This window comes from Scaptodrosophila lebanonensis, unplaced genomic scaffold (assembly GCF_003285725.1).
Source record: "Scaptodrosophila lebanonensis strain 11010-0011.00,11010-0021.00 unplaced genomic scaffold, SlebRS2 tig00000166-arrow-arrow-pilon, whole genome shotgun sequence".
Lineage (NCBI taxonomy): Eukaryota > Metazoa > Arthropoda > Insecta > Diptera > Drosophilidae > Scaptodrosophila > Scaptodrosophila lebanonensis.
In genome coordinates, this window is record NW_022060600.1 from 90,684 (window position 1) to 116,637 (window position 25,954).

The following is a 25,954-nucleotide window of genomic DNA, read 5'->3' on the forward strand; positions in this document are numbered from 1 at the left end:
ATGAAAATAATATAAGTCATTTACATTATAAGCAACAGCAATCACTAAATTTTCATTTGCGATTCTAATTACAGCTTTATCGTTTTTAAAATTGATTTGCAATCCATTTTTCGTACCCTTTGTAACTGAGAAAAAATTTGTTTGTAGTTCTGGGACATACAAAACGTTTTTTAACTAAAATTCACTTTCGTTTGTTTTGCCCATTGCATTAAGTGATCCATTTCCCGCTACTAGCACTCTCTTTTTTAGTTCAGTGTACTCAAGAAATAACGCGCGATCATTACACATGTGTGATGTAGCACCACTGTCCACACACCAACCGTTGTTATTGCGACTTATTTTATTTTCATCAGACTACAAGGCCATGTTTGGAGATACACACACAAACGATTTTTCACCAGTTTCTTTGCCCAGTTGTTTCTCACCACTTTGTTGTTTTTTAGCATTTCTACATACCGCGGCGAAATGGCCTCTCTTGCCGCAAACGAAGCACACTCCGTTATTTCGCCGTTGTTGATCGCCTTTTCCTTTTGCATTTTTGTTGCTATGCGCTATGTATGCATGTTGTCCGTTACAATTTGCGTTTACTTTTTGCGATTGACTTTTACGTTCGGCTTCTTCCAATAACTTATTTCGCAATGTTGTGAAATTTGGAAGGCTGTCAAGAATTTCCATTGCTATTACGAAATTTTCAAATGATTGAGGCAAACTCGATAATAGAATTATTACAATAATTTCATCACTCAGGGTGATACCCACTTCCCTCAGTTTGTCTATAATACATGTAAAATCATTTAAATATTCAACAACATTCATTTCTTCCGACAAACACAAATTTAAAAGACTTTTATACAGTGTTCCACGCTTCTGCTGACGTGCAACAATATTTTATGTAATTTAACTGCGTTGGTTTCACTGACAAAATTATCGATGCTAATGCTTTCTCGTCTGCTTTAACCCAATTTTCGTATTCATGTTCTGGTTTAGGTATTTCGCCATTTGCAATTCGCCATGCATCAGAATGAATAAGAACGCCACGCATTTGGACACACCAAATATAATTTTTATCGTCCAACTTTTCTATTGAGAACATATTGCTCGCCATTTTTACGCCGTTTAAGAATTTGAAACACCTTTTAGTTTTTATATACTTAATTTCACCAAAGACACCATATGCGCACTTATACAAGAAGTGCTGTACTTTTAAATAAAAGCAGGACACACCGTTTTTTGTCTTTTAGTAATATTGTGTACTTTTGATCACACTAGCATTAATCTGGGCCCATAACCTTTGTTGGGTTTAAATTGAAAGTACACGATATAGAGGATATTATAAGTATATGTGTTTATTGAATGGCGGCAGCTTATGAACTGAATTACATTGTATTGTTGTATATACTCATTGCATGACAGAGTTACCAGAAAGATAATTGAATAAATATGTTAACGTTTGTGTTGCCATATAAAATACTAGCAGGTATTGCCCGTCTTAACCCGGCTCAATATAATGTTTTCAATTGTATTTATTTTGTGTGTGCACAACCTACCCATATGTTTTCACCTTATAAGTTACCAGTAGGAAGGCATTTAATTTAAATGAACATTTTCTGTTCTTGACAAAAAATTGTTTAGTACTCCGTTACATTTTTGTTCTTGCCAAACTATTTCGTTAAACGAACATAACTAATATTTTTTAAAGCTCGTTTTCCCCCCTTTAGAGCTAGAATTTTCCAAAAGCCTTTCTTAGTGTGCTCCTACACTATGATGGATACTATGAAAGGATACTTAAGTCCAAATTTCATCTTTTACCGTTTGGGCTGTGCGTTGATCACCAATTAGTCAGGACAAACTGTTTTATATATAGAGACAACGCAACGTTTTAAGATAGACTATGTGCAAAAAAGGGGAATAATTATAAGGGTATATCCTAATTTTAAATTCACATTTGAGTCTTTTCGTCCCATATTGAGTCAATAAGGTCACGTACAAACTCGGAATATGAAACACGGCACTCGTGTCAATGCCGTGCAGCGATGAGCCACGATCAAAAAGCACTGACAATTCTCATCTCAATTTGCTAGAATAACACTTTCGATAGTTGAAGTCACCGATACCATCAAAATATCGAAGTTTGAATGCAATAAGCTGAATATTTAAATAATAAAATCTAATTATTTATTAAGATCAATAATAACAAATCAATGTGAAGCAGAATATGCGTAGCTCCGTTATACGGTTTCTGCTTTACTATCTCTTACGCAGTCGTTGCCTAGCGACGGTAACTGTAAACTTTAGGCGTTTTGCATTTGCAATTAACATTAAATGGTGAAAACGAAAGAAGGAGAGCGAGCCAATGACTTGCAGTTGTTGTTGTTTTTAGAGCATTATTTTATTGTGTTCGATTGCCCAATGTATACATTAATACGAATGTACATACATACATGCTATATTCATACTATTTGATATTTGTTGTTGCTGCATAAAGTTATTAATGAAAACCCTAATGCCAAATGCACTAAACAAAGAAAAAATTATTTTTAAAAATGTTATATAATTTTCAATTAATTAACATTTCTTGCTCTGTCTGCGCAAGACGAATGTACATACATACATATGTACATACATAGATGTGCACATATGTATGTATGGACATTCACACATTAGTGCCTCACATGTTGCTTTGGCTATTTCAATCGTTTGCACGCAACTACACGAACAGCTGCTTGCATGTGTGTGTATGTATACTTAGTTGTCCCCAACTGTTTGATATTTTGTATTGTTTGTTCAGCCTGCTTTTGTAAAATCCATATTTTGAAAATCCTTGAATGCAAAGTTGTAGAATTAGTTACGTAGATTACATTACCCAAATTTTTAATCGATCGGACTAAATTTATAACACAAACTTTTCATTTGAAATAGTGAATAAATATTAAAACCCCAATAATTCAAGCTCCAACACAAATTTCGAAAATCTTAGTATACAGTTTTGTTTGTATTCTTCAATTGATTTTAGAAACTAAGTTTTAAGTCGATCGGTGAAAAATGCGGATTTTTCAAACAAACTTTGAAGCTACTTTCCCCCCTTTGGAGCTCGAATTTTCCAAAAATTTAATTCTCGATTTGCCATCGTTTAGGTACTTGGTCTCAAATCGCAGAGGAGGGCGCCCACAATATTTTATATTAATTTTTCAGAAATTTCACTGTTTCATTTCAAAATATTATTATTTATTTTTTCAGAAATTTGAAAATTTCAATATTTCATTTAAAAAAAAATTATTATTTCATTTGGAACAAATTTCACAATTTAATTCTCGATTTGCCATCGTTTAGGTACTTGGTATGAGAATCGCAGAGGAGGGCGCCCACAATATTTTATATTAATTTTTCAGAAATTTCACTTTTTAATTTCACAATATAATTATGTATTTTTTCAGAAATTTGAAAATTTCACTATTTCATTTCACAATATTTTTATTTAATTTGTCGCAAATTTCACAATTTAATTCTCGATTTGGCAGCGCTAAGAACTTGCTATGCAAATTGAAGAGAAGGGCGCCCACAATGTTTTAACTTATTTTTTCAACAAATTTCTCTATTGAATTTCACAATATAATTATTTCTTTTTTCAGAAATTTCAAAATATTATTGTCGATTTGGCAGCGCTTAGGTACTTGGTATGAGAATGGCAAAGGAGGGCGCCCACAATATTTTATATTAATATTTCAGAAATTTCACTATTTAATTTCAAAATATTATTATTTAATATGTCACAAATTTCACAATTTAATTCTCGATTTGCCATCGTTTAGGTATTTGGTATGAGAATCGCAGAGGAGGGAGCCCACAATATTTTAACTCAATTTTTCAGAAATTTCACTGTTTCATTTCAAAATATTATTGTTTATTTTTTCAGAAATTTGAAAATTTCACTATTTCATTTTAAAAAAGATTATTATTTCATTTGGAACAAATTTCACAATTTAATTCTCGATTTGCCATCGTTTAGGTACTTGGTATGAGAATCGCAGAGGAGGGCGCCCACAATATTTTATCCTAATTTTTCAGAAATTTCAGTATTTCATTTCAATAATAATGTTTATTTAATTTGTCACAATTTTCACAATTTAATTCTCGATTTGTCATCGTTTAGGTACTTGGTATGAGAATCGCAAAGGAGGGCGCCCGCAATATTTTATATTAATTTTTCAGAAATTTCACTGTTTCATTTCAAAATATTATTGTTTATTTTTTCAGAAATTTGAAAATTTCACTATTTCATTTTAAAAAAAATTATTATTTCATTTGGAACAAATTTCACAATTTAATTCTCGATTTGCCATCGTTTAGGTACTTGGTATGAGAATCGCAGAGGAGGGCGCCCACAATATTTTATATTCATTTGAAATTTTCACTATTTCATTTAAAAAAAAATTATTATTTAATTTGGCACAAATTTCACAATTTAATTCTCGATTTGTCATCGTTTAGGTACTTGGTATGAGAATCGCAGAGGAGGGCGCCCGCAATATTTTATACTAATTTTTCAGAAATTTCACTGTTTCATTTCAAACTATTATTATTTATTTTTTCAGAAATTTGAAAATTTCACTATTTCATTTTAAAAAAAATTATTATTTCATTTGGAACAAATTTCACAATTTAATTCTCGATTTGCCATCGTTTATGTACTTGGTATGAGAATCGCAGAGGAGGGCGCCCACAATATTTTATATTCATTTGAAATTTTCACTATTTCATTTAAAAAAAAATTATTATTTAATTTGGCACAAATTTCACAATTTAATTCTCGATTTGCCATCGTTTAGGTACTTGGTATGAGAATCGCAGAGGAGGGCGCCCACAATATGTTATCTTAATTTTTCAGAAATTTCAGTATTTCATTTCAATAATAATGTTTATTTAATTTGTCAAAATTTTCACAATTTAATTCTCGATTTGCCATCGTTTAGGTACTTGGTATGAGAATCGCAAAAAAAGGGCGCCCACAATATTTTATCTTAATTTTTCAGAAATTTCACTTGTTTATTCGCAAACGTGCGGTGGTGCGAATCGACAGGACGATTGTGGTCCTGACGAGTTAAGCTTCTGTTGATCAAGGCGGGATCCTAGTGGTCCGGCTTGATGTTGGGGTGGACACTCGTGGTCCGTTTAATTAAAGGCACTTGTGGCCCTGCTGCTTCAAGGGACCCTCGTGGTCCAGTAGGTGCGAGTAACACCGGTTGTCCTGGTTGCGCTTGAGTGCAACGACGCAGGACGTTTATAGTGACCAAGGATACCGGATGGCAATCCTTGAGAGTATGTAGTCAACGTGGTAGTCGGCGTAATAAAGATCAGCGGTTCCTGACCCAAAGTAACAGGCCGTTCGTTGATAATTTGCATACTGGTTTTATTCTTACAAATCATGGCTTACAAGTATATAGCCATGCTTAAAACTAGCTTACGACTATTTATATTTACTATTTCTATGTGTTGGTGTTTTCACAATAATGTTGCCCAAGCATATATTATTAGGTTAAGTACGCTGGTGTCAGCACAATTGGGTTCATAGACTATGTTGATTGTTGGTCTTATGCTGAGGTAGCAGAATAATATGTGTCTTATTCTTGCTTATTATTGCTTATGTTGGCTGGCCAGTGTCAATGCATCTGCAATTCGTGTGCGCGTGCAGACTATGGTTCCAATATTATCTATGCTAAAGCAATATGGGGTACAGGTTTATGTGTACTTATATGTATGATATGTGCTGCCAAGCTATTTTATTGAATGTCTGTTTGCGTCGCGTTGATGAGATGTAATATACTCATTCGCGTCGCAACATCACTATTTAATTTCACAACATTATTATTTAATTTGTCACAAATTTCACAATTTAATTCTCGATTTGCCATCGTTTAGGTACTTGGTATGAGAATCGCAGACGTGGGCACCCACAATATTTTAACTTAGTTTTTCAGAAATTTCACTATTTAATTTCACAATATAATTATTTATTTTTTCAGAAATTTGAAAATTTCACTATTTCATTTCACAATATTTTTTTTTTATTTGTCACAAATTTCACAATTTAATACTCGATTTGCCATCGTTTAGGTACTTGGCATGATAATCACAGAGGAGGGCGCCCACAATATTTTAACTTAATATTTCAGAAATTTCCCTATTTAATTTCACAATATAATTATTTAATTTGTCACAAATTTAACAATATAATATTTGATATGCCAGCGCTTCGACACTTGGAATGAGAATCGAAGAGGAGGGCGCCCACCATATTTTATCTTAATTTTTCAGAAATTTCACTATTTAATTTCTCAATATTATTATTTAATTTTGCACAAATTTCACAATTTAATTCTCGATTTGGCAGTGCTTAGGTACTTGGTATGAGAATCGCAGAGAAGGGCGGCCACAATATCTATATTTATCTTAATTTTTCTGAAATTTCACTATTTCATTTCACAATATTTGTTGCGACGCGATTGAGTATATGACATCTCATCAACGCGACGCAAACAGACATTCAGTAAAATAGCTTGGCAACATATATCATACATATAAGTTCACATAAGCCCGTACACCCATATTGTTTCAGCATATATAATATTGGCACCCTAGTCTGCACACGCACACGAATTACAGGTGCATTGACGCTGGCCAGCCAACATAAGCAATAATAAGCAAGAATAAGACACATATTATTCTGCTACCTCAGGATAAGACCAACAATCAGGTCATAGTTTATGAGCCAAATTGGGCTGACACCAGCGTACTTAACCTAATAATATATGCTTGGGCAACATTATTGTGAAAACACCAACACATAGAAATAGTAAATATAAATAGTCATAAGCTAGTTTTAAGCATGGCTATATAAGCCATGATTTGTAAGAATAAAATCAGTATGCAAATTATCAACGAACGGACTGTTACTTTGGGTCAGGAGCTGCTGATCTTTATCACGCCGGCTACCACGTTGACTACATACTCCCAAGGATTACCATCCGATGTCCTTGGTCACTGCAAACGTCCTGCGTCGTTTAACTTAAGCGCAACCAGGACAACCGGTGCTACTTCAAGTTAAATAAACTCAAGGCTTAACATGTCGAGAATTGACAATAAACAAGCTGTACAATCACAGAAAGAAGAAACTACAAATCCTACCTCGCCCGAAGTAAACTTTTTTAACTATGAGTTGAATGCGTTCAAAGCTTCAAACTATTCAGTGGCCTGGGAGACATTAGCGCTATGAAAATCCTAGGGCTAACACCACTGCCGTATTGGAAAGGTTAATGGAGCAGCTTTCATCAACAAACGATAGCAAACCGTTAAAACGCTTAGCGCTTTGAAGCAGATGGACCTGGATCCAGTCGAACTCAAATGGGACAGCATGCTGTTGTACATTCTAAGGAAAAAGTTGGATAGATTCAATTTAGCCTTACTGGAGCAAGAAACCAAGGACTCAACTGAACACCGGAGCGGCACTGACCAGAGAGCTAAGGTCTAAGCTAAGGTCAAACAGGCAGTGTTTCCGATGCCAACAGCGGCATCATACATTGCTACACAAGGACAGCGGAAAAACGGCGGCAGCAGCCTTCAGCCAACCAGCGATTTCCAGAACTAAGAACCAATATGTGTTATTGGCCACGGCACAGGTGAAAGTAGTAGCCCACAACGGTAAGCACAAAATCGTGCGAGCATTACTGGATTCTGGATCCCAAGCCAACTTTGTATCCAGTCGCTTATTGACAGACTTGAAGATCAGGCCGCAATGAACAGCTACTACAAAGCAGGGCATTGGATACAGCAATTTACCAGCTTCAAAACAAGTAAGTCTGCAGGTGTCATCGGGAAACTGCAAGCATGACATGCAAGTAAAGGTTCTGGTTCTGAACACAATTGTGCCCGACCAACCGTCGATGACGATCACCAGAGATGAAGTACAAGCCCGAAAGCAAGCCTTGATTCAAGACAGCACGCTGAACATTGCACAACAGAACGAAATTGACAGCAATGCATGGCTAGAAGCAATTCGGACGCAGGTCAATGAAGTCAGCAACGGCAAAGCTGACTACAAGGCGTTTGACTGGCAGCTCATAAACATGAAGACAACATCTATCACCCACATGGACCCTGCGTGATCACCCTACATTTACGTCGAAAGTACTAGAAGTATATCTGGCCTGTGTATCCATCGACAAAGAAGAACCTAAAAGTCAATCGAGATTTAGTAAGCAGTCAAAACGAATCAATTTGTGGATCCGACGTCAGCCACTGAGCAATACCAATACCGCTTCCAACAACCAATCCGCATCAGATTTAACACAATGACACCTATACATACATACCAGCTTACTTTCCCTAAACACTCACCATAAGAAAGGTCAGCAGGTACTCAGAAGCAAACTACATTAAGAAGTAGTAGAAGAAGAAGCTTCAGAGAATTTTCTTCCGGAATAGGTATTTCTACCAATGCACAACACCAACCGCCGGCTAAATGCTGACGTAACAACATCAAATGCAATTGACAAACAATGTCTATATATGTAGAATGTTGTGACGCGGCATAAACAGTGCCGTCAATTCAGTGCACCTGTAGGTTACATGAATTGACCATCCAGGGCACATGACGGTGTATACTAAGCACAAGAAATGCGATTGACAAGCCATATTCGCGCACCATGCGTAATAAGTTTATAAATTGCGAAAGGTCGCAATTTAGTGGGGGGGGGGGGGAGGGGGGAAGAATGTTGCGACGCGAATGAATATATGACATCTCATCAACGCGACGCAAACAGACATTCAATAAACCACCTTGGTAACACATATCATACATATAAGTACACTTAAACCTGTACACCCATATTGTTTTAGCATATATAATATTGGCACCATAGTCTGCACGCGTACACCAATTACAGGTGCATTGACACTGGTCAGCCAACATAAGCAAGAATAAGACACATATTATTCTGCTATCTCAGCATAAGACCAACAATCAGGTCATAGTTTATGATCCAAATTGGGCTGACACCAGCATACTTAAGCTCATAATATATGCTTGGGCATCATTATTGTGAAACCACCAGCACATAGAAATAGTAAATATAAATAGTCATAAGCAAGTTTTATGCATGGCTATATACTTGTAAGCCATGATTTGTAAGAATAAAACCAGTATGCAAATTATACCCGAACGGCCTGTTACTTTGGGTCAGGAACCGCTGTTCTTTATCACGCCGACTACCACGTTGACTACATACTCCCAAGGATTGCCATCCGATATCCTTGGTCACTATAAACGTCCTGCGTCGTTGCTTTCAAGCGCAACCAGGACTCGCACCTACTGGACCACGAGGGTTCCCTGAAGCAGCAGGGCCACAAGTGCCTTTAATTAAACGGACCACTAGTGTCCACCCAAATATCAAACCGGACCATTGGAATCCCGCCTTGATCAACCGAAGGACAACAAGCGTCCTTTAGCTTAACTCGTCAGGACCACAATCGTCCTGCCGATTCGCACTACCGCACGTGTGCGAATAAACAATATTATTATTTAATTTATCACAAATTTCACAATTTAATTCTCGATTTGCCATCGTTTAGGTACTTGGTATGAGATTCGCAGAGGAGGGCGCCCACAATATTTTAACTTAATATTTCAGAAATTTCATTATTTAATTTGTAAAGAAGTTATTTTTCCAGCCGAGGTAATGCTCAGGTGTCCAGGTTCCGGTAAGGTAAGTTGCGGGACCTTGCGACCAAAAAGGCTCGACGCACGCTGTAGGGGACTATTGGCAGCGACACGTGGAATTTGCGTTCACTGGTTGATGCCCGATGAACGAAAGTTCGACGCATCTACCAAACTGCTGCCGTCTTGCAATTGTGGTTAACGACGCTGCAATTAAAAGCCTTACCAATCTGGCTCTGCCGATTTCGCAGTGTATAACACCTTAGCGTTATATCTGCCTGTTAATGGCCCAGCAGATATAACTACCAACATGCCATAATTCCCACGAAATATTAGCCCCACTTCGTTGTACTCCTACTCTAAATGCTGCCGGCCCTATGCTACACACATTTAACTCCAGGATTCTTTTAACTTACATGGATTTTATTTTGGCGCGTAATACTTTGCGGCTGGTACTCGCACGTCTGTTCGCTGCTGTGGTCACTGGAGAAGAGAGCGAGCTTACATTTTTGCTCGCCCTTCTAACCTCGTTTTCTTGCATTTCTTTTCTCTACTTATCGAAAACTCTCTCTGCGTGGGCGGTGATGCCAGCTCGCCTCTTCTCTCTCTATTTACAACACTTATAAAATACCTCTCGTTGTGCAAATTCAAATAATACCCAATGGTAAGAGAATTGGTACGAGACAAGATAAGTGAACTAATGGAATGCAATGTCATAAAACCTAGTTGTTCACCTTATGCAAGTCCCATAATGTTGGTAAATAAAAAGGATGGTTCCTATCGTCTGTGTGTTGATTATCGTGAATTGAATTCAAATACAGTTTTTGATAAATACCCTTTGCCCCTTATAGCAGATCAGATAGCCAGACTTCATGGAGCAAATTATTAGAAAGACTAAAGATTAGTCTTGATATACTCACGAAAGCTGGATTTTCATTCAATATAAAAAAGTGTTCTTTTCTTAAGGCAACTGTTCAATATTTACGAAATGAAGTGAGTGCGGGTGAAATTCGTCCAAATTCGCGTAAAATTTCAGTGTTGACTGCTCTACCTCCTCCTCAGTCGGTCAGTGCTTTAAGGCAATTTATTGGACTTGCGTCTTATTTTCGGCAATTTATGCAAGGGCTTTCTTGTTTTATGAAACCGTTATATATTTTAACAGCAGAAAAGAACGAATTTAGTTGGAAGCCAGAACATGAACAAATACGAAAAAAAGTAATTTCTATTCTTACGCAAAAGCCGGTCTTAGTAATTTTTGATCCGCAGTATCCAATCGTGTTGCATACGATGCAAGTGCTCGTGGATATGGTACCATTTTATTACATAAAATTAACAACAAGTCCCATGTGGTTGAATATTACAGTAAGGCTGCTGAGTCACGATACCATTCATATGAATTGGAAACTCTTCCTGTTGTAATGGCAATAAAGCACTTTCGCCACTATTTGTTGGGCCGAAACTTTGTTGTGTTTACTGATTGCAACTCACTTAAAGCATCAAGAACTAAACGTGACCTATCTCCCAGGGCACAAAGGTGGTGGGCTTATTTACAGTCGTTCACATTTGATGTCCAATATAGAGAAGGGAAGCAAATGGCTCACGTTGACTTTTTATCAAGAAATCTTCCTTCGGCATATTCAACTATTGTAACTTCTAAAATCCCTGAAAAGCGAATTAATTTGGCAGAAATTTCTATCAATTGGCTTATGGCTGAACAACGTCAAGATACTGATATAGTCAATATTGTAAATAGATTAAAAGAAAATTCTCTTGCCGATGACATCGCAAAAACATATGAATTGAGAGCAGGAATACTCTGTCGAAAAATACAGCGAAATGGTAGAACTCGATCCTTACCAATTATTCCTCGAGCTTTTAGGTGGTTTGTTTGTTGAATTTGTTGAAAACTGCATTACTTGCAAAATGTCAAAGTCATCCTCAGGTAAAATTCAAGCTAGCCTTCATCCAATACCAAAAGTCGATATGCCTTGGCACACTATCCACATAGATATAAGTTAAGTGGCAAGTCTGATCAAAAGGAATACATTATTGTTCAAGTAGACGCATTTAAGAAATTTGTCTATCTTAATCACAAGCTTAAAATTGCATAAATGCAGTGAAATCGGCCGTATCTTTGTTTGGAGTACCAAATAGCGGATCAGGGAAGATGTTTTGCCAGCACTAAATTTAGCGAGTTTTGTTCACAACAAACAATAAATTTTCATTTAATCACGACAGGTGCGAGTAGAGCTAACGGACAGGTAGAACGCGTCATGAGCACGTTGAAAAACTTGTTGACTGCAGTTGAGACTAGCAGCCGATCTTTGCAAGACGCAGTAGGTGAGGTTCAGTTGGCTTTAAATTGTACGGTTAATCGGGTGACAAAGACAAGCCCCTTAGAGTTCATTGGCAAGGTTGCTCGACCGTTGGGATTACTTCCACCTTGTGACGCGGAACACGAGATTGATTTGACAGAAGTAAGAGCTCAGCTGTAAGAAATATTTCAGCTGCAGCAACATATAATAAAATGCAGTTTGATAAAAACAAGGCTAAATTCGTTGGATACAAGGTTGGAGATTTTGAAATATTTCAGCTGCAGCAACATATAATAAAATGCAGTTTGATAAAAACAAGGCTAAAGTCGTTGGATACAAGGTTGGAGATTTTGTGTTATTAAAAAATGAAGAGAGGCACCAAACAAAGTTAAGTCCAAAGTTTAGAGGGCCGTTTCAAATAACTGAACTGTTAGACGGTGATAGGTACAAATATATTTATGGCTATAACTTCTTGGTATATCGGTCTATCATAGTGAAACTTGGCATACGGACACATAATTACTAACTGGGGGTATTTGCAAAATTTTAGTTCGAAATTCCAAGAATTACGCATTTTCGGGGGTGAGGGGGGAGGGAGGGAAATTCCAAAATATACATTTTCTACGTATTCACACAAGGCACCTTGGACTAAAATTTGGTGTTCCTAGGTCTTATGGTCTCCGAGATATAGGCGATTATACGAATGGAAAATCGGGAAAACCCCCATAGGGGGGAAGTGGGGGGAAAATCAAAAAAATAAAACAAACTCGTTTAGAATACACCCATAACGCATCTTTGTGCAAAATTTGGTGCCTCTATCTCTTATAGTCTCTGAGATCCAGGTGTTCATACGGACGGACAGACGGAAAGACGGACAGACAGACAGACAGACAGGGCTAGATCGACTCGTCTTGTCACGCTGATCAATAATATATATACTTTGTGGGGTCTGCCACGCCTCCTTCTGCCTGTTACATTTTTCAGCTCCCGCAAACCTAATATACTCTTGTACATTTCATGTACAGAGTATAAAAACAAGATAGAACGCTACAGTCGAGCAAGCCCGACAGTAAAATAGCCTGTACTCTCCACAAAACAGAAAAATTAAAAAAAAAATTTTTTTAAAAATTAAATTATTAAAAAAATGAATGAATTAATTAATTAATTAAATTAAATTAGAATACATGTTTATGTTCAGTTTTAACAGCATACATTTACATCACGTACCTATGCGTGTTTATATGCGTGTATGTATGCAGCACAAAGTTGAACCAAAGCAGCAACAACAACAACAGCTGCGGGCAGCGCATGAGCAGCGATTTTACTTATGGCTATAACTTTCTTCAGAATTGACCTATCATGATGAAATTTGGCACACGGACACATTAGTACTAACTGGATGTACCTACCAAAATTCCGAGAATTACGGAAGTTATAAGAAACAAGAGAGAACGCTACAGTCGAGCAAGCCCGACAGTGTAATACCCTGTACCCAGGTAAAATTCCGTCACTGAGTTATATGCGCCCAAAGCAGCAGCAAAAAGAGGAAGAAGAAAAGCGAACTTGTTGCTGCAGTTTGTGGGTGTTGCACTGGAGAGAATTTGTTTCGCTAATAACTTTTCTTAGAATTGACCGAATTGAATAAAATTTTGAACAACAGTAGACAATTATATGTTAATTATGTGTGCAAAGTTTGGTTTAGGTAGCAAGCGTAGGTAGCGGGGGAAGGGGGGGAAAATTAAAAAAAAATAAAATAAACTCGTCCTTACTCGGACCTAGGAGAATCTGAATGCCAACTTTGGTTATTCTAGCTTTTATAGTTTCTGAGATCCTTGCGTTCATCCAGACGGACAGACGGACGGACGGACATGTCTAGATCGATTTCTCTCGTCATGCTGATTCAGAATATATATACTTTATAGGGTCGGAGATGCATCCTTCTGCATGTTACATACTTTGCACAAACCTAATATACCCTTTTTACCCTACGGGTACAGGGTATAAAAACACGAATTGCGGGGGAGTGGGGGGGTGCATCGAAAAAAATCTCAAACTCGTACTTTCTCGGTCTTAGGAGAATATGGAAACCAAGTTTGGTTATTCTAGCTCTTATACTTTCTGAGATCCTTGCGTTCATACGGACAGACAGACGGACGGACGGACAAGGCTATATCGACTCCGCTTCTCATCCTGATCAATAATATATATACTTTGTGGGGTCTGCCACGCCTCCTTCTGTGTGTTACATACATGCGCACAAAACTAGTATAGCCTTTCACCCTTTGGGTACAGGCTATAATGAAGAGAGGCACCAAACAAAGTTAAGTCCAAAATTTAGAGGGCCGTTTCAAATAACTGAACTGTTAGACGGTGATAGATATATGCTCAAGTCATTGAGGAGTAATAGAAAATATATGTATGCGCACGATGATTTAAGAAAACTGCCAGATGGGCAAGTACCAGCTGAATTTGAATGTTGTGATGAGAATTTGAATGTATAGATTGAAATGGAAACTGTTAAAAGAGACAGTAAAGAGAACACCAGTGAGGGTGAAGCTTTTGAAAGAGACAGTACTGCTGCCTGAAGGACTGATTATCAAACCTTGAATATTGGTCAAAATGCAAGCACAAGTGCAAAACAAAAGTTTTGGTCATGGTGTGTGGCGCATTAGATAGAATGATATGAAATCTGATGGATAAATATGATGTCAATAGTAACAAGAGAGAACGCTACAATCGAGCAAGCCCGATAGTGTAATACCCTGTACCCAGGTAAACTTCCGTCACTGAGTTATATGCGCCCAAAGCAGCAGCAAAAAGAGGAGAGTACTGGCGAGAATTTGTTTCGCTAATAACTTTTCTTAGAATTGACAGAATTGAATAAGCAACAGTAGATTATATATATATAAATTATGTGTGCAAAGTTTGGTTTAGGTAGCATTTGAAATGTGGACGCTTTTGACGATATTCTGTAGCGTGGGAAGGGGGGGAAAATTAAAAAAAAAAAAAAACTCGTCCTATCTCGGACCTAGGAGAATCTGGATGCCAACTTTGGGTATTCCAGCTTTTATAGTTTCTGATATCCTCGCGTTCATCCAGACGGACGGACATGTCTAGATCGATTTCTCTCGTCATGCTGATCAAGAATATATATACTTTATGGGGCCGGATATGCTTCCTTCTGTATGTTACATACTTTGCACAAAACTAATATACCCTTTTTACCCTACGGATACAGGGTATAAAAAGAGAATTGAATTATTTGTGTTTGATTTAAAGAAAAGAAATTTGTATAAGCTTATTAAGTATGGAACCAAAATTTGAATATCAAATGTGTTAAATGAATTAAAAAGCATTTACATATGTTAAAAAAAAAATCATTACGTAAGAAATTTAAGCAAGTAAGAAAATTAAGTAATGTTTCATTTAAAATTCAATCATTTGTTAATAAAATAATCTTTATCGCAAACATTAATGTTGCAGGTTGAGGTCGTGTAATGGTCAGGATGGCCGTGTCGGCGCTTACATGAATGTGTGTGTGGGACTGTACATTTAAGAATATTTCACAACAATTGCCAGTGGCACATTGCTGTTTATGTTGCGTCTGTTCGGTTTGCATTTTTGTCGCTTTGCAAAGATCCGTTAGAGCGGGGCGACAGTGTGGTTTGATGGTATGCGAAGGGAAAAAGAAGAGCGTTGTAGGCAGTTTTGTTCCTGAGTCGCCTTGCATACGCATCGAAACTCGCTGCGCTCTATAAATCTACGCAATGGAGAATGTTACTTCGACATACATATGTATGTATGTGTGCATTGGGCCTGGTTATATGGCTATATCTTTCTTTCTAATCACCCTATCATAATGAAACTTGGTATACGGATATATAATCACTAACTGGATGTGTCTACCAAATTTTAGTTAGTTAGTTTAGTTAAATTCCAAGAATTACGGGAGTTATAGAAAATCGTGAATAGGGGTAGAGTAGGGGGTGCATCGGGAAAAATGAACAAACACGTCCTTCCTCAGGAGAATCTTTGTACCAAGTTTGGTTATTCTAGCTCTTATACTTTCTGAAATCCTTGCGTTCATACAGACAGACGGACAGATAGACGGACGGACAGACGGACATAGCTATATCGACTCGGCTTGTCATGCTGTTCAAGAATATATATACTTTATGGGGTCTGCCACGCCTCCTTCTGTGTGTTCCATGTACACTCGCACAAAAGTAATATACCCTTGTACCCTTTGGGTACAGGGTATAAAAATCTAAGCCGGAAAAGATGAAAGCCCTTTGACCTTTGCTTTTGAGCTTTTAAGCGCCATGACACTCTTATTGTCAATTACAGCTGATCGAAAACAGCGTTGCTTATCTCTTGTTGAACATGATTGGTGTCACAGCGAAAGATACATATGTCAGTTGCAGCAAAATATGAGATATCGAATTTCCTTATCAAAGTTTTTCTATCCTCCTGCACAAATGTCCTCAATAGTTATTGTACACTACAGACTCCGCTAATACATGCTCAATACAGCGAAAAGCTCGTGAACTGCAAGCCGTTGTCAATTATGGGCAGCCGTAGCCGTGGTCAAAGCGAGTCACTGTTCGCTCTCGCGACGCCACCTTCACTGCCGCTGCGCACAGAGACCAGTTCCGCAAATCGCGATCATATATTTTCTCCCGGCCCTCAAAAGGTGCACACTAGCATCAGAAATGCTTATGTTCTTTGGATAAAATCAGTTTAGTTAGATCAGTAGAAGTGGATTTCATTTCCTAGAAAAATCAAAGCCTCTAAGCGGTCTGAGCGGCTTTTCAATTGGTCGACTAAAGGTCACGCATTAGTTTCGTGAAAGGCTCTACAGCGATATCCAAAAGGGACGTCCCACTCCAATCACTCGCGCACCTGCTGCCTGCCGCAAGCTTAGCAATTCAACCGTTGAGCGTTTGGGCAGGAGGCAAAGCCGAACCCCTTCACCCCGCGTGGCCCGCGGTTCTGCCTTGGCACATGTGCTGACGCAGCCAGGGCCACTTACGCATATAGCGCTTGACTCACTACGAGATTGTCTGGTAATTTCAAGCAGTGTGTATTTATATGCAGGTTTGTTTTACCATTACCAAAATAGGATTAATTGCAACCGTGCTCGCATGTTGATGGTCCCTAAAAGCCATAGGAAATTCGTCCCATACAGTGATCGAACTCTTTTGTAGTAGCCATTTTTACCTTTTGTGTAATGGTACACATTGGGTTAGATTTGTTATGAACATCTAATGGGCGAATCCAATCCACCATCAAACAAGGTGGCAGCAACTGGCGATGCAATTGCCAAAGCATGTTGCCGGTGCCGCCTGGTGCATCTAAGATTTGTTCTTTGTGTAAATACTTATAAATAATGATAAGAAATCAAGCAACCTTTGCTTGAAAATTTTGGTACCTTGCTAAAACAAAATAAATTTTTTTTATAAAATAACTTATAATGTCTGAAACGGCAATGTCCACGGGAACGGAATCAGCTTATCGCCAATCAGATGAAAGTGATCTAAGCTTAACTAATTGTTGCCGTATTTGCAAACGCAATGCAGCAAATGGTGCAAAGCTCCGACCGCTCTTTTCTGGGGAACGTTTAATACGTATTATCGTCAACACAATACATATGGAGGCAAGAATAATCACATTCTGCTATTACTAATATGACAAGCTCATCCCTATCTACAGATTAAAGATGTTCCAGGACTCCCACGCTATGTGTGCGAAAAGTGTCTGGATGTGTTAAAAAAGTTTTCCACCTTCCAGTTAGCCTTTCGTCGCTCTGAAGAGAAGTTATACATGGCTTTGGAAAGGCGTAAAAATGCACCCATGGAATCACTTATTACTTTTGCTCACGAAATTGAAACGGACCGGCAAAAGGAAAAAGAACTAAAGAAGGCAACTACAAAGAATTCCAAAAAAGAAAAAAAGACAACTAGCCCTAAATTAAATTTGGACAAAAAGTTTTAATTTATTTGATGCGTTATTTTCAGTGTATTGTGTCTCTAATATGAAATGAAAAATTTAAACAATGTTTATAAATAAAAATAAAACTAAACAATATTTGAAGGTTTGGTATAAAATATAAGCGGGGAAAGAATGCTAGAATCGAGAACGGTCAACTCTACAAAAAGGAACAAAACATATAAAAAACTTTAAAAAATAATTTAAACAAGTAAAAAAGCTAAAGTCGGGTGTCCCGACTTTGAAATACTCTGTACATATGTTTAGAATAATCATAGAAATTAAAAAAATAAAGAAAATTAAAAAAAATTTTGATCGATTGGGCAGCGCTGGAGCACCAAATATATTTATGGCTTTAACTTCTTGTTAAATCGGTCTATCGTAATGAAACTTGGCAAACGGACACGTAATAAGTAACTGGGGGTATTTGCATATTTTTATACCCTGTACCCAAAGGGTACAAGGGTATATTAGTTTTGTGCGAGTGCACATGGAACACACAGAAGGAGGCTTGGTAGACCCCACAAAGTATATATATTCTTGATCAGCATGACAAGCCGAGTCGATATAGCCATGTCCGTCTGTCCGTCTGTCTGTCCGTCTGTCTGTCTGTATGTATGAACGCAAGGATCTCCGAAAGTATAAGAGCTAGAATAACAAAACTTGGTATACAGATTCTCCTGACACCGAGAAAGGACGAGTTTGTTCATTTTTTCTGATCCACCCCCCCCCCCCCCACTCCCACCCTATTAACGATTTTCTATAACTCCCGCATTTCTTGGAATTTTAAACTAAAATTTTGGTAGTCACATTAGGTTAGTTATTATATAACCGTATACCAAGTCTCATTATGATAGAATGATCGGAAAGAAAGTTATAGCTATATAACCAGGCCCAATGCACACATACATACAAGTACACAAACACGCATAAGGCACGATTCTGATGTAATATGGTGATGGAATATTTTATATTTAATTTAGTTAATTAATTAAATTAATTTAGTTAATTAATTAAATTAAATTAATTAATTAATTTAATTACTTTTTTGTGGGGTGGTACAGGGTATTTAAGAGTTGAGCCTGCTCGACTTTAGCATTCCTTTCTTGTTAGTTCGAAATTCCAAGAATTACGGGAGTTAGAGAAAATCGCGATTTGCATGGGAGAGGGGGAAGGGAGGGAAATTCCAAAAACAAATTTTCTGCGTATTCACATAAGGCATCTTGGACTTTAAATTTGATATCCTGTAAACTTCGTATATTTATTAAGCTTTATTCGCTACGGATGGGTTATATTTATTGCGATTTTAAACTTCGTGCACACTTTATACCTCTATTCTCTTGTTCTTCTTCATTCAGTGTGTCCCTACTCCCACGCCATATCAATATACACTCTTATTTAAAAATTACTTATACGGTACAATAACATCGATACATATCGATGTACGTTAGACCTTTACATTCGGCCAACCTGACATTTGACTTATTAGCTTATTGCGCGTATGCATCCATGGTTTGAATTCCTAAATACGGTAATTGCGTAAGCTGACAATCGTCAATATCAGTTATTTCATACCGATCGTTCGGAAATACACGGTTTACTTTATATGGGCGGCGCTTTATGCCTTAATGCATAACGAACTTCATTGCGTTCTTGCGATAATTGAATGTTAGCACCAGCTTTCTGTCTTACGGTTTCAAGGCTGTTGGGGTCCCTAGAGCTGAACTTCTCTACCAGGTACTCGGTTAATTCGTCTACTATAGGTCCCCTCTGATCACAACCAAACAACAAAACACATGGAGTTTTAGCAGTACTACAATGCACCGAATTGTTTAAAGCATACTCAGTCCGATTAATCGGTTTATACCAGTCAGCTTGATTCAAGGGCTCGGACAACTTTCCCAGCATCGGTATCAGCACTCGATTTACCCGCTCGACCTGCCCATTGACTTGCGGCGCTGCAGTGGCTACCTTTATATGTTCAATATTTCTAGTCTCAAGGAACTCGACAAACTCAAACGACGTAAAACATGAACCCCTGTCTGAAACAATTCGTCGAGGGCGACTATAATACTCAAAATATTTTTCCAAGGACGCTTTCACTTCTTTCGTGCTGGTCGAATTAACAGGGTATAATTTCAGAAACTTAGTGAACGCGTCAATGACAACCAACAAATGCTTCCTCTTCGAGTTTATACTTGGTAACGGACCCAAATGATCAATGTGAATCGTGTCAAATGGGACGGGGTTCTTTGGAATACTATGCAAAGTTCTGTTATGTATGGTTTTTGGCACGGAGTGCAAAATACACGGCAAACAATTCCTAATGAATGATTCGACTTTACTTTTCATCGCAGGGAACCAATATCTTTCTTTCAGACAATTGACACATTTTTCGGCTGCAAGGTGACCTAATTTCTCATGGCATCTTCTAATTAATTCTTCCTGCATTAGAGTTTGGGCATACAAGCATAGTTTTTCCTCAGTATTCATTCTATACACAATTCTATCAACTCAAAATTTTGTACAGCGCCATTTTCCAATTTATCCCTCAGTTGACGCACTTCAGGATCTCTCATCTGTTCCGTCTGTAATAGCAAATCAACATCTTGCGGAGTGGCACCCACAACGCCAACTAATTTTGTGCATTCCATATCGCTGTTGTCTAATACGTTATTATCAAACGAACTGGTCGAATTTACTTTTCTAACTAAATCATGCGCTTTCTCTATGTCAAATGATTTCTCTACATTGTGCAATTTGTCTATGTCGCGTTCTTTGGACACAATAACACACGGACCGACTACGTCCCCAGAATTATCCTGTAAAAGCTCAGTTTGTCTACTGAATGCATCCACATGCGCCATATTTGAACCTGGCCGGTGGGCGATCGAGTAATTATAGTTTTCTAACTCCAAAGAGCATCGCGAATTGCGTGGATTTATCGACTTCTTGCTCAAAGTCTGCACCAAGGAACTACAGTCAGTAACTATTAGAAATGGACGATGCTCCAAATAATCGCGGAATCGGCGCAACGCATAAATTATGGCCAGAGTCTCAAGCTCAAAGCTATGATAACGCGACTCGGCGGCCGTTGCTCTTCTAGAGTAGAAGAACACTGGGTGAATCTTGCCATCGGGCTGCCGTTTCATCAACGCAGCGCCGAATCCATGCGAGTTACATAATTGGGATTAAATATAGACAGAGTGGGCGGACTGGATAAGGCAGATCGCAATGTGTTGAATGCTTCTCTTTCAAGCTCTTGCATTGGAAAAGGTCCTCCCTTTTTCAGCAACTCTGTTAATGGCTTTGCCACACTTGAAAATTTCGGAACTAACTTGCGGAAATAGGAAAAATAGGAAGAATCCCTTGGGCGCTAGCATCATATCCTAAGTAGTCGATTCGCTTCTGTAAGGAAATACTTTTCTTGAAATTTATTTCTAGGCTATTCTCACAGAGTCTATCAAGTAGCTTTCGCAGCAATTGGAAATGCTCTGTGAGGGTCCGTGTAGCTAATATTATGTCATCCATATACACCACAATTTGGTGACTCCTAATCATGTCACCCAAAACATTTGATATGAATCTCTGGAAAACTGATGGCCCATTTTTTAGCCCAAACGGCATCCGCACATATTCAAAATGACCAGCGGGAACAACAAATGTAGTATATTTAACAGACTCCTCGTCTACTCCCACATGGTGGAAACCGCTTTTTAAATCAATTACAGAAAATACCGATTTACCCTCAAGGTATCCCAAACAATCTTCTATCAAGGGCAACGCGAAATTATCTGTCGTCGTTTTCTTATTTAATCCACGGTAATCTACGCACATTCTAATTTTCCCGTCTTTCTTTTTCACTAATACCACTGCCGATTCGTATGGGGAATTACTTGGCCGAATAACCTTATTTTCCAACAACTCTTTTATAGTGTCATTGACAACACCCCTCTCGTAATAGGACAATCTACGGGGAGAACTATAGAAGGGAGTAGTGTCAGTTAGTCGAATACTCATCATATTCTTAGGTGACCCGTAACTCATCGAAAACTTGTCAACATAATGGCCATCCACAATTCTCTGGCACTCCCGCATTGCGTCGCTACCAAACTCGCCGCCCACGCCAACAATGTTGTTGTCCAATGCTACAGCGCAAACTGATTGCATTTCCGAAAACCAATTCTGCAACTCACTCTCAACCTTAGATGCATTCGTGCTTACAGAAACGTTTTTAATGGCAGTGCCAACAGTATTGTTTTTATACCCTGTACCCAAAGGGTACAAGGGTATATTAGTTTTGTGCGAGTGCACATGGAACACACAGAAGGAGGCTTGGTAGACCCCACAAAGTATATATATTCTTGATCAGCATGACAAGCCGAGTCGATATAGCCATGTCCGTCTGTCCGTCTGTCTGTCCGTCTGTCTGTCCGTCTGTCTGTCTGTATGAACGCAAGGATCTCCGAAAGTATAAGAGCTAGAATCCACCCCCCCACTCCCCCCTATTAACGATTTTCTATAACTCCCGTAGTTCTTGGAATTTTGAACTAAAATTTGGTAGTCACATCAGGTTAGTTATTATATAACCGTATACCAAGTCTCATTATGATAGAATGATCGGAAAGAAAGTTATAGCTATATAACCAGGCCCAATGCACACATACATACAAGTTAATTGAATTAAATTAAAACAATTAATTAAATTAATTTAGTTAATTAATTAAATTAAATTAATTAATTAATTTAATTACTTTTTTGTGGGGTGGTACAGGGTATTTAAGAGTTGAGCCTGCTCGACTTTAGCATTCCTTTCTTGTTAGTTCGAAATTCCAAGAATTACGGGAGTTAGAGAAAATCGCGATTTGCATGGGAGAGGGGGAAGGGAGGGAAATTCCAAAAACAAATTTTCTGCGTATTCACATAAGGCATCTTGGACTTTAAATTTGATATCCTGTAAACTTCGTATATTTATTAAGCTTTATTCGCTACGGATGGCTTATATTTATTGCGATTTTAAACTTCGTGCACACTTTATACCTCTATTCTCTTGTTCTTCTTCATTCAGTGTGTCCCTACCCCCACGCCATATCAATATACACTCTTATTTAAAAATTACTTATACGGTACAATAACATCGATACATATCGATGTACGTTAGACCTTTACATTCGGCCAACCTGACATTTGACTTATTAGCTTATTGCGCGTATGCATCCATGGTTTGAGTCTCGCTGCCTCGAGAATTCCTAAATACGGTAATTGCGTAAGCTGACAATCGTCAATATCAGTTATTTCATACCGATCGTTCGGAAATACACGGTTTACTTTATATGGGCGGCGCTTTATGCCTTAATGCATAACGAACTTCATTGCGTTCTTGCGATAATTGAATGTTAGCACCAGCTTTCTGTCTTACGGTTTCAAGGCTGTTGGGGTCCCTAGAGCTGAACTTCTCTACCAGGTACTCGGTTAATTCGTCTACTATAGGTCCCCTCTGATCACAACCAAACAACAAAACACATGGAGTTTTAGCAGTACTACAATGCACCGAATTGTTTAAAGCATACTCAGTCCGATTAATCGGTTTATACCAGTCAGCTTGATTCAAGGGCTCGGACAACTTTCCCAGCATCGGTATCAGCACTCGATTTACCCGCTCGACCTGCCCATTGACTTGCGGCGCTGCAGTGGCTACCTTTATATGTTCAATATTTCTAGTCTCAAGGAACTCGACAAACTCAAACGACGTAAAACATGAACCCCTGTCTGAAACAATTCGTCGAGGGCGACTATAATACTCAAAATATTTTTCCAAGGACGCTTTCACTTCTTTCGTGCTGGTCGAATTAACAGGGTATAATTTCAGAAACTTAGTGAACGCGTCAATGACAACCAACAAATGCTTCCTCTTCGAGTTTATACTTGGTAACGGACCCAAATGATCAATGTGAATCGTGTCAAATGGGACGGGGTTCTTTGGAATACTATGCAAAGTTCTGTTATGTATGGTTTTTGGCACGGAGTGCAAAATACACGGCAAACAATTCCTAATGAATGATTCGACTTTACTTTTCATCGCAGGGAACCAATATCTTTCTTTCAGACAATTGACACATTTTTCGGCTGCAAGGTGACCTAATTTCTCATGGCATCTTCTAATTAATTCTTCCTGCATTAGAGTTTGGGCATACAAGCATAGTTTTTCCTCAGTATTCATTCTATACACAATTCTATCAACTCAAAATTTTGTACAGCGCCATTTTCCAATTTATCCCTCAGTTGACGCACTTCAGGATCTCTCATCTGTTCCGTCTGTAATAGCAAATCAACATCTTGCGGAGTGGCACCCACAACGCCAACTAATTTTGTGCATTCCATATCGCTGTTGTCTAATACGTTATTATCAAACGAACTGGTCGAATTTACTTTTCTAACTAAATCATGCGCTTTCTCTATGTCAAATGATTTCTCTACATTGTGCAATTTGTCTATGTCGCGTTCTTTGGACACAATAACACACGGACCGACTACGTCCCCAGAATTATCCTGTAAAAGCTCAGTTTGTCTACTGAATGCATCCACATGCGCCATATTTGAACCTGGCCGGTGGGCGATCGAGTAATTATAGTTTTCTAACTCCAAAGAGCATCGCGAATTGCGTGGATTTATCGACTTCTTGCTCAAAGTCTGCACCAAGGAACTACAGTCAGTAACTATTAGAAATGGACGATGCTCCAAATAATCGCGGAATCGGCGCAACGCATAAATTATGGCCAGAGTCTCAAGCTCAAAGCTATGATAACGCGACTCGGCGGCCGTTGCTCTTCTAGAGTAGAAGAACACTGGGTGAATCTTGCCATCGGGCTGCCGTTTCATCAACGCAGCGCCGAATCCATGCGAGTTACATAATTGGGATTAAATATAGACAGAGTGGGCGGACTGGATAAGGCAGATCGCAATGTGTTGAATGCTTCTCTTTCAAGCTCTTGCATTGGAAAAGGTCCTCCCTTTTTCAGCAACTCTGTTAATGGCTTTGCCACACTTGAAAATTTCGGAACTAACTTGCGGAAATAGGAAAAATAGGAAGAATCCCTTGGGCGCTAGCATCATATCCTAAGTAGTCGATTCGCTTCTGTAAGGAAATACTTTTCTTGAAATTTATTTCTAGGCTATTCTCACAGAGTCTATCAAGTAGCTTTCGCAGCAATTGGAAATGCTCTGTGAGGGTCCGTGTAGCTAATATTATGTCATCCATATACACCACAATTTGGTGACTCCTAATCATGTCACCCAAAACATTTGATATGAATCTCTGGAAAACTGATGGCCCATTTTTTAGCCCAAACGGCATCCGCACATATTCAAAATGACCAGCGGGAACAACAAATGTAGTATATTTAACAGACTCCTCGTCTACTCCCACATGGTGGAAACCGCTTTTTAAATCAATTACAGAAAATACCGATTTACCCTCAAGGTATCCCAAACAATCTTCTATCAAGGGCAACGCGAAATTATCTGTCGTCGTTTTCTTATTTAATCCACGGTAATCTACGCACATTCTAATTTTCCCGTCTTTCTTTTTCACTAATACCACTGCCGATTCGTATGGGGAATTACTTGGCCGAATAACCTTATTTTCCAACAACTCTTTTATAGTGTCATTGACAACACCCCTCTCGTAATAGGACAATCTACGGGGAGAACTATAGAAGGGAGTAGTGTCAGTTAGTCGAATACTCATCATATTCTTAGGTGACCCGTAACTCATCGAAAACTTGTCAACATAATGGCCATCCACAATTCTCTGGCACTCCCGCATTGCGTCGCTACCAAACTCGCCGCCCACGCCAACAATGTTGTTGTCCAATGCTACAGCGCAAACTGATTGCATTTCCGAAAACCAATTCTGCAACTCACTCTCAACCTTAGATGCATT

At 38.3% G+C, this 25,954-nt stretch overlaps 1 protein-coding gene across 1 annotated transcript; it reads left to right on the forward strand.

The window, feature by feature from the left end:
• The first annotated feature begins 17,480 nt into the window (after positions 1 to 17,480).
• Positions 17,481 to 18,111, forward strand: LOC115629845. The gene is made up of 2 exons (XM_030526425.1): positions 17,481 to 17,680; positions 17,737 to 18,111. Exons 1-2 carry the CDS (start codon positions 17,498 to 17,500, stop codon positions 18,016 to 18,018), a joined length of 465 nt encoding a protein of 154 aa, XP_030382285.1. The 5' UTR covers positions 17,481 to 17,497; the 3' UTR covers positions 18,019 to 18,111.
• The last annotated feature ends 7,843 nt before the right edge of the window (positions 18,112 to 25,954 follow it).

What these genes read in the sequence shown, in the direction of transcription:
- LOC115629845 (XM_030526425.1), top strand. Translation starts at nt 17,498, where the DNA reads ATGTCTGAAACGGCAATGTCCACGGGAACGGAATCAGCTTATCGCCAA. An exon ending in TCAACACAATACATATGGAG is followed by an intron (nt 17,681 to 17,736) that starts GCAAGAATAATC and finishes CCCTATCTACAG; the next exon opens with ATTAAAGATGTTCCAGGACT.